Source organism: Heptranchias perlo, chromosome 31, assembly GCF_035084215.1.
Source record: "Heptranchias perlo isolate sHepPer1 chromosome 31, sHepPer1.hap1, whole genome shotgun sequence".
In the NCBI taxonomy this organism is placed as follows: Eukaryota; Metazoa; Chordata; class Chondrichthyes; order Hexanchiformes; family Hexanchidae; genus Heptranchias; species Heptranchias perlo.
The window spans coordinates 23,902,748-23,915,381 of NC_090355.1; the positions used below are offsets into that span (position 1 = coordinate 23,902,748).

The 12,634-nt window shown below is 40.6% G+C and overlaps 2 protein-coding genes across 4 annotated transcripts in view; one reads left to right on the forward strand and one right to left on the reverse strand.

Moving 5' to 3' along the window:
• The window catches only part of ralgps1 (Ral GEF with PH domain and SH3 binding motif 1), a 540,533-nt gene that overhangs the window by 251,164 nt on the left and 276,735 nt on the right, over positions 1 to 12,634 (forward strand). The gene's annotated exons all lie outside the window — the stretch shown is intronic.
• Positions 1 to 12,634, reverse strand: part of angptl2b (angiopoietin-like 2b) — a 41,800-nt gene that overhangs the window by 22,094 nt on the left and 7,072 nt on the right. Inside the window, exon 2 of the mRNA XM_067969746.1 lies at positions 6,920 to 7,730. Coding sequence (XP_067825847.1) covers positions 6,920 to 7,706 — 787 coding nt within the window. The 5' untranslated portion in view covers positions 7,707 to 7,730. The remainder of the gene's footprint in view (positions 1 to 6,919; positions 7,731 to 12,634) is intronic.

Below are 12,634 nucleotides of genomic sequence, written 5' to 3' on the forward strand. Positions count from 1 at the left end.
CAAGAGCTCTGTTGCTCTGTCTGTGTGCTCCAACCACTGTCTGGCTCATGTCACCCAGCTCGCCACAGATCGAGGAACAAACTTGGGACCGCTACGATCTGTGTGGTTCTGTTGCACACTGGCCAATGCATTTTACACCGACCCATCGGCAGAGACCTCTAGTAGACCTTTGTGAAGAAGCATTCTAATTGACTGAGAGAATGGTCACTAATGTAAAGTAAAAGCCCACAGTTTACCAGCAGTTTAATAGATCAAAAGCCATTTTGCACGAGTGCTTAAGCTATTGTATTGGTTTGTACTTTTTTTTGACTTGATCGTAGGATATGGGCAACGCAAACGAGGACAAATGTATTGCCCATTCCGAGGTACCCTGAGAGATGGTGGTGGGCCACCACCTTGAACGGCTGCATCCTTGTGGTGCTGGTGCTCCCACTATGTTGTTGTCCTGTTATATTACAACAAACGCTCCATTATGATTTTTCTCCCTCATGTCCGACATATATTCGTTAGAAACTACTGGAAAAATACTAATTATTTTATTTATGCCTCATGAAGGATGTGGTAACTATGGGTAAGTTTGAGTAATGGCAGGTCAAGGAAGAAGGAATAGAAGGGTATGCTGATTGGGTTAGATGAAGAGGGGTGGAAGGAGGCTCGTGTGGAGCATACAAGCCAGCATAGACCAGTTGGGCTGAATGGCCTGTTTCTGTGCTGCAGACTCTGTGTAATCTATATAAGAAATTGGGCTGTGTGGAATTTGTTATACAATGTCGTTATAAACGGCAATAAAGCATGTTAACACCACATAGGTGAAGTTTAAAGGCCTGTGTAATGAACACATATGGTGATGGTAGAAATTGGATAATACAGTACATTGCTTTCTCTAGCAGTAACCCTGCAGGGAGTCACATTCTTGTTACTCCTAATCTCACTGGGAAAGTTGTCATTTTTATAGTAATTTGAGGATGCATTTCAAAATATTTTCTCTGGACCACGCTGCTTTTGTAGTTGGGAGTGTGTGTGTATGTCTGGAGGGGATTGCAGAATCTGCTTATGGATCCAACTTCAATTTGGTATGAGCCAAACGAACCTGTTTCATTTTAAATGCTCTGCTCCCTTACTGTAGCTAAGAAAATTTGATTGATTTGCGTGCAGTGTGTGTTCCCTTTATTCTTGCATGTATCTTTCAGCAGTACCTGCCATTACTCAAACCTACCCATAGTCACCACATCCTTCATGAGGCATAAATAAAATAATTAGTATTTTTCCAGCAGTTTCTAACGGATATATGTCGGACAAAAAAAATCTTTGACTATTACACTTAATTCCATGGTGCCCATTTCAGAGTTTACTTTTAATGGTAGCTTCATTTTTGGGCAGTAGGAGGTGCTTTTTTCTACTTTTAACTTGGGTTCTATGATGTAGAGGATCCCAGCATTGCAAACCCAATGAATTGAGATTATTGGATGCTATTTTATAGTGGCCAGGTTTTATTTTAAACAATGTGTCTTGTACTTCAGAATCTCAAGGAGTAGAATAGTCTTGGGCAGTAGAGTAAAACGGGTGGGATCGCATTGGCCTCTGGTTATACACTCCATCTGATATTCAATTCCGTTGACTTTGAGGGAGCCAAAAATCGGACGGGACGTATAACGGGCGGCCAGTGCAGTCCCGCCACCATTCAGGAAGGATTTCTACTGTATGTGTGGTCGTTAGTTGCCCTTAAAATAGCAAAAAAAAACAAGTTGGAGATGTATGTCTGTATGTTTTTTTTAATTGAAAACGATTGCTTCCGTTTGAGGTAAAGATCTAAAGTATAGATAAAGTATAGATATGTTTTTTTGAAAAAAAATCTGACTTTCTGTTGAATAAGCAAGGCGCACTTGTCTCAAGGCCGTCATAACGTGTTTACCCGAGGTGCTGGGGAATTACGTGTTTGACATCAGTCAGTGGTTTGTTTCCCCCTCACCCCCCAAACTAAATATTTTTATTCTGTGTGTTTATTTAAAGAAAACACTTTTTAAATTCTATTTTTTTCCCATTTATTTTAATTTTTCAAATATATTCTGATTTTCCTCTCCCCCCCCCCCCCCCCCCCCCTGTTGCTCCTGAGTGAGCTACCTTGGAAGACCAATGAAGTTTAAAAAGGATAAAGCGATAGATGCCAGGGCAGAGTGAGCAGTCGAGAAAAGATGCTACAGACAGAGTGGGAGTCCCTCAAAACCAAGTTGCAATTTATTTTTTTTATATGAAGTCAAGGACACCTCTAAGTTCATGTGAAGATCCAGACTGATTGTGGAAGGTGAAAGTGTAGCACCAAGAGTTCGGGTGATGTTGACTAAAAACAATGGAGGCAGTCGGATGGGACATTGATAGATTTACTTTCACTGGGCATAACAATAAAGCATTTAATTCTCTACAAGCACAATCTCCCCATGGTCTAATAACCATAAAAGCAAGCTGGAAATAATTTATTTGAATATGTACATTTTTATTTTTAACAAGATGGGCGGCTCACATTTGCCATCAGATTAGCATTTTGGCTGCGTTTAATTCCAGTAGCCTGGACTTGATAGATTATATAGCTTCCGAAATGTAAGAGTTTACCATTCTAAACAAGAGCCAGTGAGACTAGTTGAGACAGTACGTCACAGTTACGTTGTGTCCCAAATAGGCAAACAGCTCCTACTGTCTTCTGAAACTAGCACCCCTGTGCTTATTTAGTTTAATGCTCCAGTTTTATAGGCAGACTTCCCATTCCATTTGAACCTTGGCAGTCACTAAATGCTTCTGCCAAGCAGTTAGGATGATCGGTTCTTTCCTCCCTTCCTATTGCAGATAAGAAATCACTGACCGCTTGTGTTTCGTCCCTGGACATAGCTAACAGCCTTTGTTTCTCATTTGATTAGTTTCTGTTTAAACATCTGATTACTCACTCAGGAAAAAAGACAAAATGATGGTGTGAAATGAAAAAGGGAGTGCAAGCGTATTTGCTGATTTATAACACCATTTGTAAATCTTCTCCGCTCAGTTGCCACCCTACTTTAATACAGAACTACCAAGGTTTAACATATGAGCCTCATCTGACATAAATAAACACCATCGCCCTTTGACTCCATTGGGTACGTAATGCATATTACAGTTTATGCACTGCATGTATATTGTGTGAAGATGCAGCTGTTTTGATCTTTTCAAAAACATGCTGATTCTGCGTTTGTTCAGCAAGAAAAAACAGCGCTACCATTGAGCCATGACTGATATTTAAAAATAGGTTTGAAATAGCTTCAAAAAAAAGGAGTCCCAATGGAAATCGGGAAGAATTTGCGTTACTGGTTATGGGACAGATTCTGTGATTTTGTTTGGTGGCTCACAGAGGTCTTAAATCATCACAGCTCAAAAAAAAAGCCTTGTATTTATTTAACACTTCATTACAGCATTGAAGTGTTGCAAAGTGCTTCACAAACAAGGAATTATTTTGAGATTCAGTAATTAGGGTTGCCACTTTTTACTGAGCCCTAAGCGGATGGGGTGGGGCATGTGATAAAGGCAATGGCTCTTGGGATTGATGTGTTTTCTTGGCTGTTTTACCCATCCTGTAATGCAGCATCATGGTCAAAAACCCCAGCCAAACGTCACTGTGACTGCATTACACAGCAGGGAATTAATTTGTTTATTTAAATACTTTTAGTTTGAGTCAGTTAAATATGTTACTGGAGAAGAGAAAATAAGCCCACTTATTAGCTCTAATACTCATGACACCGTTAAGCTGCCATGTGCTGTCAACTGAATTGCTTCCCTGTTTGCGGTCCGGCAACGCCTCGATTTTAAAATTTTCATCCTTGTTTTCAAATCCCTCCATGGCCTCGTCCCTCCTTATCTCTGTGACCACCTCCAGCCCTACAACCCTCTGCGCTCCTCCAATTCTGGCCTCTTGCGCATCCCCGATTTTCATCCCTCCACCATTGGCAGCCGTGGCTTCAGCTGCCTTGGCCCTCAGCTCTGGAACTCCCTCCCTAAATCTCCACCTGTCTACCTCTCTCTTCACTTTTAAGACGTTCCTTAAAATCTTCGTCTTTGACCAAGCTTTTGGTCACCTGTCCTAATATCTCCTTATGTAGCTTGGTGTCATATTTTGTTTGATAGCGCTCCTGTGAAGCACCTTGGGACATTTTACTACGTTAAAGGCGCTATATAAATGCAAGATATTGTTATATGGAAATTCTGAGGGCATTGGTATGTCATAATATGGAATCCCTGCTACTTCTGGCTCTTCCCAGATAATTTCCCCAAAAGGTTGGAGCTGCATTGTCCCTGTCTCTTAGAGGGGGGAAGTGCTTTTCAAACTCCTGGATCCCATTTCCGTCTCCTGGACAATCTCCGTTCCGGACACCTGAATGCGAAAGGACCATGGAGTTGGAGTGAAATTATTCTGTACTGGAGATGTAGGATCTTGTTCCTCTCTGACAGCAGCCCCAAGACCAGAACCCAGGTTCTGCATTTATTTTTTTTTTAAAAAGAAACTGATGGCCCTTTTAAAAGAAAACTCGGCAAGTGGCAACCGCAGCAGTGACCTTTATTATGTAGGCAACACAGCAACCATTTACTGCGCTCTCAGGATCCCACAGACAGCAGTGAGACGAATAACCAATTAATCTTTTCTCGATAGTGTTGGCTGAGGGAGGAATGTTAGCCAAGACTCCAATTTAAACTCATACAAATTAAAATGTAGTATGTTTTTTATGGGGTTTTTTCATTGCAAATCCATGCCAGGCTTGTAACTAACCCTAATCTATAAAGTTTCTAAAAAAAAACTAGTTAAGTATAAAATATATTTTATTAGAGACTACCCCAAGAACATATTTGTTCATGACAATGAAGTTCAAAATAAATAATTGAATATAGCTTTGAAACAACAGGGTCAGTTCCCAGTTACTGGCCAGCTCTTTTGCCAGATGAACATGCAGCCCACAGCCGGCAACGACGTTAACAGGACTTTTAGAAAGTCTGAAATAAAGTCGAAAGCCACGTTACTTTTGCTTAAGTTTCACGCACACTATAGCAGCAGTGTCCAACAGGAGGCTAACCTCTTCATTTGGCCCATCCTGCTTCTCATACTCCATGCACAAAGTCAGTTTCAACTATCATTAGTTTCACTGGGAGCAGAAACTTGAAATGAGCTATCTGAGTTTCCTGCAAGAAGAAGCTGGGACAGCCGGTACTGCAGAGTGCAGCTGTTTACATTTCATGGGCCTGGCGGGCTAGACGTGTCCAATCCCTGCTTGGTCTAACTTCACCAATCAGTCCTCTAGCTTGAGAAGTTTAAATAACTGCGGCTGAAACTTCCTTTCACGCTTTGGTGAAGGGGAAGGGTGGGAGTGAGGATGTTGGGAAAGGAGGGTGGGAGTGAGGATGTTGGGAAAGGAGGGTGGGAGTGAGGATGTTGGGAAAGGAGGATGGGAGTGAGGATGTTGGGAAAGGAGGGTGGGAGTGAGGATGTTGGGAAAGGAGGGTGGGAGTGAGGATGTTGGGAAAGGAGGGTGGGAGTGAGGATGTTGGGAAAGGAGGAAGCTTTGGGTTGTTCTGTGTTTAGGGGCTTGGGATTTTTGCATACAGGGATCACTTTTTTGGGTATACTGAGGGTCTGCCTTTTTCTAAGCAGGGATATCTGCATTTTGTGTGTAGGGATAATCTGGGCTTTTGTGAGAATGGGAGGTCTCAATTTTTCTGTGCACGGTGTTGCTTTTTTGTAAGGAATCTTACAACACCAGGTTATAGTCCAACTGTTTTATTTGAAAATCACAAGCTTTCGGAGGCTTTCTCCTTCGTCAGGTGAGTGTGGGATTCGGATTCTATGGAATCCGAATCCCTCACTCACCTGACGAAGGAGAAAGCCTCTGAAAGCTTGTGATTTTCAAATAAAACAGTTGGACTATAACCTGGTGTTGTAAGATTCCTTACATTTGTCAACCCCAGTCCATCACTAGCATCTCCACATCATTGCTTTTTTGTGTATGCGGTTATTTGAATTTTCTGTGCATCAGGGCGTGAACCTTTGTGAAATGATGAGACTCACTCCCTGATTTTGGCACAAGTATTTGCTTCCCAGCTCTAAAACATTGGGCAACCCTACATTATTAAATTGTCTAGGATTGTCCAAAGAGCCATAGGACTTTAATTGTTCTCCGTCTTACCACCAGTCTGAAAATGCCCAATAAAGTGTTGGAGGCAAGACATTTAGAATGCTTTTTTATTACTGAAATTATGGGCTTTTTGAATGCAAAAAATGCAGTTTCAAGCCGAAACATCACGGGCACTGTTGCTCATTTCTGCTAACAAATTGTTTCTTTGGTCCTTTTGAAGAAGAGCTACCAATTTTCATTCTGACTTTGTCCAGATTCAGAGCTCTGTATTCCAAGATGAACTTCTAATGCTGGCCAGAAATGTGGCCTGTCCCCTCATGTTGTTTCGGTTACTAGCTTCATGCTGTGGTGATCTCCAAGAATGTTTGCATAAGGAACCATTGTTAAATCAAATATGGATACTAGCCTTTGAATAGCAAAGTAAACATTTGCTCCCTCCCTACCAGGTATATTTATTCCCCCTCCCACCGCAAAGGGAAGGAACACTTGAACTTTTATTCCTTTGTCATTTTAGTTAATTGGAATTAATAGGATTATTTTACCATGGATACCTCTTTTTGCTTGTGTAGTGGTGGTTTGTGCAGATGCTGTTTTTGTGCAGTCTGCGCTTTAAACTTTATAACTGATTCTTTTGAGTTGTGATTCATTTTTAAACTATGTTCTGTGCTGTACTTTTCATGGTTAACAGTTGTCTAAATTTTCCTGAGATGTTCCCTGTACTTCCACACAAAATTAAATCCTTAAAATTAACTCCGCAATGCATTCTGCAGTTCACTTACCAGATGGTGTATTTGTGGTGGGCATGTTAGAAGGAGCAGCTGGCATAGTTGGCAGAAGATTCAACGCCAATTGGCGTCTGTCCTGATGGTTCTGATCTCGTTGGATCTCATTGGTTGTAATTAGGTTGATTTTGCGTTTCTGTGGTGGTGGCTGCATGGGCCTGGCAGCTGGCAAAAACTGGCACCTTGCCTCCAGCTGTGCAATAAGATTGGTCTGGTTATTTGCCAGTGAAGCCAAGTGTTGATACTTGTGCTCTAGGTCCCTGTAGCGGTTGGAAAGCTGCATCATCTCTGCCGTCTGATTGAGAATCTTGTTCTCGAGCTGGGAGACTTCGAGTGCATTGTCCCGCTTGCGAATGATCTCGTGCAAGAGCTGCATGTACAGCTGTGTGACTCGTGAGTTCATGTTCCTACTCTCCTTCCGCAGAAGTTTCACTTCGTTAACAACCCCGCCATCTACCTCAACCAGCTGCTGCAAGTTTTCAATCTGTCTTTTCTGTTTCAGAAGCTCATTGTTGAGCATCTCCATCTCTTGCTTGTTGACCCTGCTCTCGAGTATCGATTCGGGTTTTGAGTTCACACAAATAGCGCCTGTAACCTTCTGCTGTGGCACAATGAAGGTATATGAGCACTTGTTTTCCATTGACACTGTGGAGCGTTTGTATCTGTTCGTGTAGATGAACGCCTGCTCATCATTTTCCTCACTAGCCTGAAATTCCTCCACTTTGTCAATACTGACTGAGAGTTCAACCAGTGTAAACAAGATTACAACAGTCAGTTTCTTCATGGTGTTTCTATTGGTGTATATTCTCTGTTAGGGAGACAAAGTAATGATGATTATTAACGTCAATTCTGAAACGGCATATGGGAAAAGAAAACATTAATCAAATATAAAAGGAAAACTCTTCAAAGAATTTCATAGATTAGTGTTATGCAAACATTGCTGGTCTTGTAAAATTTAACACACCTTCATTTGATGAAAACTATCTTTACCCAAATATAATTTCACTGCCTACAAATCCAGACAAATGTGACCTCAGCTTAATGTTACTTACACAGGCTTCATAATGTCTATTAATATTAGCCAGATCCAGATGTGAACACCTCTGTTTTATACAAATACAGACTTGTTCTGTTTTTGCTATTTCTATCGATTCATGCTCGTAACTCTGTACAGATCACCCAGGACTGTATTTATCTTTGCCATTCAAAGAGATACAGATGCTCTTGCTACAGATCCTGACTGGAAAGCTAGAGATTCCCATCAAGCTGGTGAGGAGCATGATCCAAATTTCCAACCAGATTTAACTTTGGACAGCTGTCAGCATTTGCAATCAGTCTGGGTCATCCAGACTTGATTCTGTCCATGGGGACTGTCAGTGTAAACAGGCTGTTGCTCACTGTCACCTGTTCCCACACACAGCCTCAGTCATCTTCCGTTATACACAGGGACTTAGATGGTAACTGTAATGAAACTGGAATTGGATACTGTTGGATAATCCTTATCCTTTTAATAACAGTTTCGTGAAAGCTCGAGACAGTAATATGTCTGACAATTAACGTAATTTATTATTGTTTCAAAACATTCATCTTAAGACTACATACAGAGCAGTACACGCCAGTGCTTTGTCTAGAAACTTGTGTGTAAAGAACTCCCTGGGAATCGTGAGCAATTGCCTGTCCAGGCTGTTCATGGTACTTTTCATCGAAGGAAGCTGAAGTTGCTAATTGTGTTTTGCTTTGTTACCCTCTTTTATACCATTTTAAAAAGAAGCACACATTATCTAATTCTTGCTGAGTTCAACTTTGTTGGGCACCTTATGACCCTTAGGTCATCAAACAGATTGCTGAACACAGCACCATAGGGGCCTCATCCTTATCAATGTCCTGTTCCATGGTCTAATTTTTTCATCCTTGTCCAATGTAATCTCAGCAACCTTTGCTTCCTATCTTTGCTCTTCCTGAACTATGGCTTTACCCAGGAGTGCCATTGTGATCAAAAGATAGGACCTGCAAGTATACAGTTTAATCCATTTCTGCCTACGTTAACTGTTCTAGCTTTGTTCTGTATTAAAAACACTGTGAAAACGTATCTGTATTCTTACAAATACTCATCTGCAAAATTCAAGTCATTCTGTCTTCAGATTTAATGCTGCAGGTCCAGGACATGTTCCTTCAATGTACTGTGCACCAGAGGCTATTCTTGTGAAATTATGATATGTGCATCATTGGTTAAATGTTCCATTGTTTTCTTGATTTACATTGGTTAAATGTTCTAAATTATTAGTGACCTTTTAAAACTCAGTCATGCACAGAGGGAAAAAGCAATTGGTAAAAAAACCAAGTTGATAAACAAACAGGGTACAGAATTCTACGTAGGGTTATAAAAATGCTACTTTGAATATGAGGACTGATGACTAACCTTATGTTAACGGTTCTCAATCTGTTGGTGCATGTTCTTGCGTCTCATTTACATTCGCTATCTCCCCGGAGCTCAATGGCAAAAGGACTTTGTAGTTAGAGAGAATATTTCCACAGTTTGTTTGTTTTACAATGAATCAAAATTTGGTTTTGCGATCCCTCCCCTTCCATACGTCTTTGAGATGTTTGCCCACCATATTGAAAAGCCACTAAATGGAGGTTTAGCCATATTGTGCTAAGATTTCAACGGTAATAGCAAAGAGATAAATGTTTATATCAGAGGGTGGAAGGCTATGCCAATGCTGGAAATCAGCATAACCAGATGTTCTGTTCAAGCTGCACTTTGTTGGCTAATCTTGTATGTAGCTGTTTCTTGATTAGTTTATGAACTCAGCAAGCAAGTAATTTGCTTGGAGAGTATTAGAAGTGGTACTATTTAGTCCAAGGGAGAAATCTGAGGGAGAGATGCTGTAATTAGCTTGGTGTCTAGGGGAAGGAGTGATGGAGAAATCCAAAACTTGTTTTAGAAAAAAAGCCTATGTTTAAAAATATATCTGTGTCTTTCTGTTTGCTTTTGGAATAGTCCATTAAAATGGCGGTTTTTGGCAGTGATTGTCTCTGAGGGGTGTCTGCTGTAAAGAACAGTACGAGTAAGTGTAATTCCTCTGTTACTGCCATTTAACACAAAACTCTGTTTATAAAAGGTGGAAAGCTTAATAAATCCCAGACCGCAGAAATGTTTTAAACTGTTTTAGTGAGAATTCCATTCTTTGAATAAGCTTGTGGGAACATATGAGCAATTATTTTGCAGACAGAGCACCTGCTCATGGGAAAATATGATCTCAGGGGGCACATGAACTTTTGGAAGGAAGAGTGGAGTGGTGTGGAGTTTTGAACGGAAGTGACAATGGGAATGTTTGTGGAAAGGGAAGGTGGGTCTTGCACTGAGTTGTTCTCTCTGCATTCTACAGTATTCGCTCAATTGGAATGGAAGTAGAGGTGAGCTTGATCTCAAAGCAGTCGAACCAATCTTTGGAGGGTTCAGCTGAACTGAGCCAATCCAAGGTTTGTTAGTAGACTTTATGTATAGTTGTTTTTTGCTAAAAGCAAACAAAAACCCAGTTACACCATGTGCACATAGTTGCGATATTGGAATTGAATATTCTTCCATTTCCCCACTCCCATGCTAAAAATAATGCATCTGCACATGTGTAGATATTGTTTTGTGTGCAAATCTTCAAGATTTGATAATTCTAAGGGAAACTATAAAGTTTTTTTTAATTGAGTCTGTGGAGGTTTTTATAGTTAGCTACCAAAAAAATTGGCTTACAACACATTTCTAACATAACTCCTGGACTTGCCGTTCCCTTTCTGTTTAAGGTGTTTATCAAGGAGACACCACAGCCAGCTTGACTTTGAAGTCTGCAAAATGGGGAATGGATAGTTGCATTAAAGGGCATTTGGCTGGAGTCTGGCCAGCATTTGTCCTTTCACCGCTGGGTGGGTTTAAACCTAGCCCATAGTAATGACATGACTGTTCTCTGTCCTGGGTATCAGGGTCGGAGAATGGAGAGGAGACTGTCATGCCATCAGTATGGATGAGATTGAATCCAGAATCCAGTTGTCCCACTGATCCCTAAAAAAGAAATGATTAGGCAAAGGGAATATTTCATATTTTTCTTCAAATGGTTTAAAATTTATTGAAAATTAGAAAACAGCCCTAGTCAAACTTAAACAATTGCATCTTCACAATCAGTGTGGTTTGGCCATGGCCTTTTAGCTTATTTGGAAAGTGTTTGTAATTTTATGATGTTGCACAGTGTGGAATTATTATAAATTAAATCAGTGTTTCTGTTGCTTTATTGATTTTAATCTCAAGTTTCAACATTTACGTCGCTCAAAATTCCCAGGAAATTCAAAATATGAATTGGAATTTCCTCCTTCGTTCATAGTTAATGAGAGGAAATACCACTCATTGTCTCAAAATATTAAATTTGTTCCATAAAAAGTTGATATTTTGCAATGAACAATTTCTTAGGAATTCCTTGTTAACGCTCACGTAGCATGTAAGGTGCAATATATGAACACTGAGGTAGCTTATAAATATGTTTTGGTATGTGAGGCTTTAAACATTCAGGGCAAGATTTTACTCCTGTGATGGTGCTAGATTATGTCTGCATTGTATATTATTGGGGAATTTCATTTTCTGGTTTAGCACCCGCACACGTTTTGCGTACAGTGCTGACGTGGGAAAAGAGACACAATGTCTGCTTTTAAATTAATTTTTTTTTGCTAGTGTTGTTTAGTGCTCAATGAGGAGGTGGATATTGGTGCTGGTGAATGCTGTGCTTCTTCTGTTTTTGTTACCCAGTGTTAGCATCAAGCACTTCTGGGGTCAAATATAGAATGATAAGATGCAGACTGAGATTCCCTCTGCTCTTCCCTCACAATGTGTCTTACCCTGACCTCAGAAGAGTACCACCTACTGCACCAGCACAGATTGTTCTGTTTCCCGATCTTGTGAACTGTCTGGTTGAGAACATCATTTGATGGTAGAGACTGAGAGGCACAGCAGGTTACAACTCTTTTCTTTCACTACAGGGATCTAGGTTGGAATCCAGCCCAGACTGTTGAGTGAAAGTTTCCTCCCTCGACAAAGGCCCTACATAGAATGACTCTGCCAATCTCAATCAAGTGCCTAATGCCCACAGACCCACAGCACGAAAGTTCCCATAATTTGACACAACTGGTAGTAAAATAGATTTTTCACTCAAATGAGAAATTGGGGGAAAAAATGTTACCGGTGCAGTTGTACGTGCTCTTCCAAGGTTAGTGCCATGACCGTGTTGGGGCACTGTAAAAGTATCTTCTGCCTGTGCACTATTTACCTCTAATGCTCAAAGCCGGCAATAGGCGCTCAGCCCTTGCATCCCTCACCTTGATGAGCACAAAAATTCAGATAAATGAAAAATAGTGCCAGTTTGTGTTACGTTATTGGCAGTGTTGAACTGCATACCAGCCTCTATTAATAACATCCACAAATAAATTTGATTTGGAATTTTGACACCAAGAGGAAAGAGGAGACGGTCATCCCATCAGTACAGGATTCAAACACAGAATCCAGAGATGAAAGGACAATGTGCCACTTCGCCAGCCAGCCAGATTTCCCAGGTTGTGACAGCAGTGTTTTTTCATGAATGCATTTTGATCTGAAAAAGCTATTAATGTAACCCTTGGCCTATTATAGTGGTAGTACTATGCTACCATCTTGTTATTTCTTTAAAAGTTAGGAAA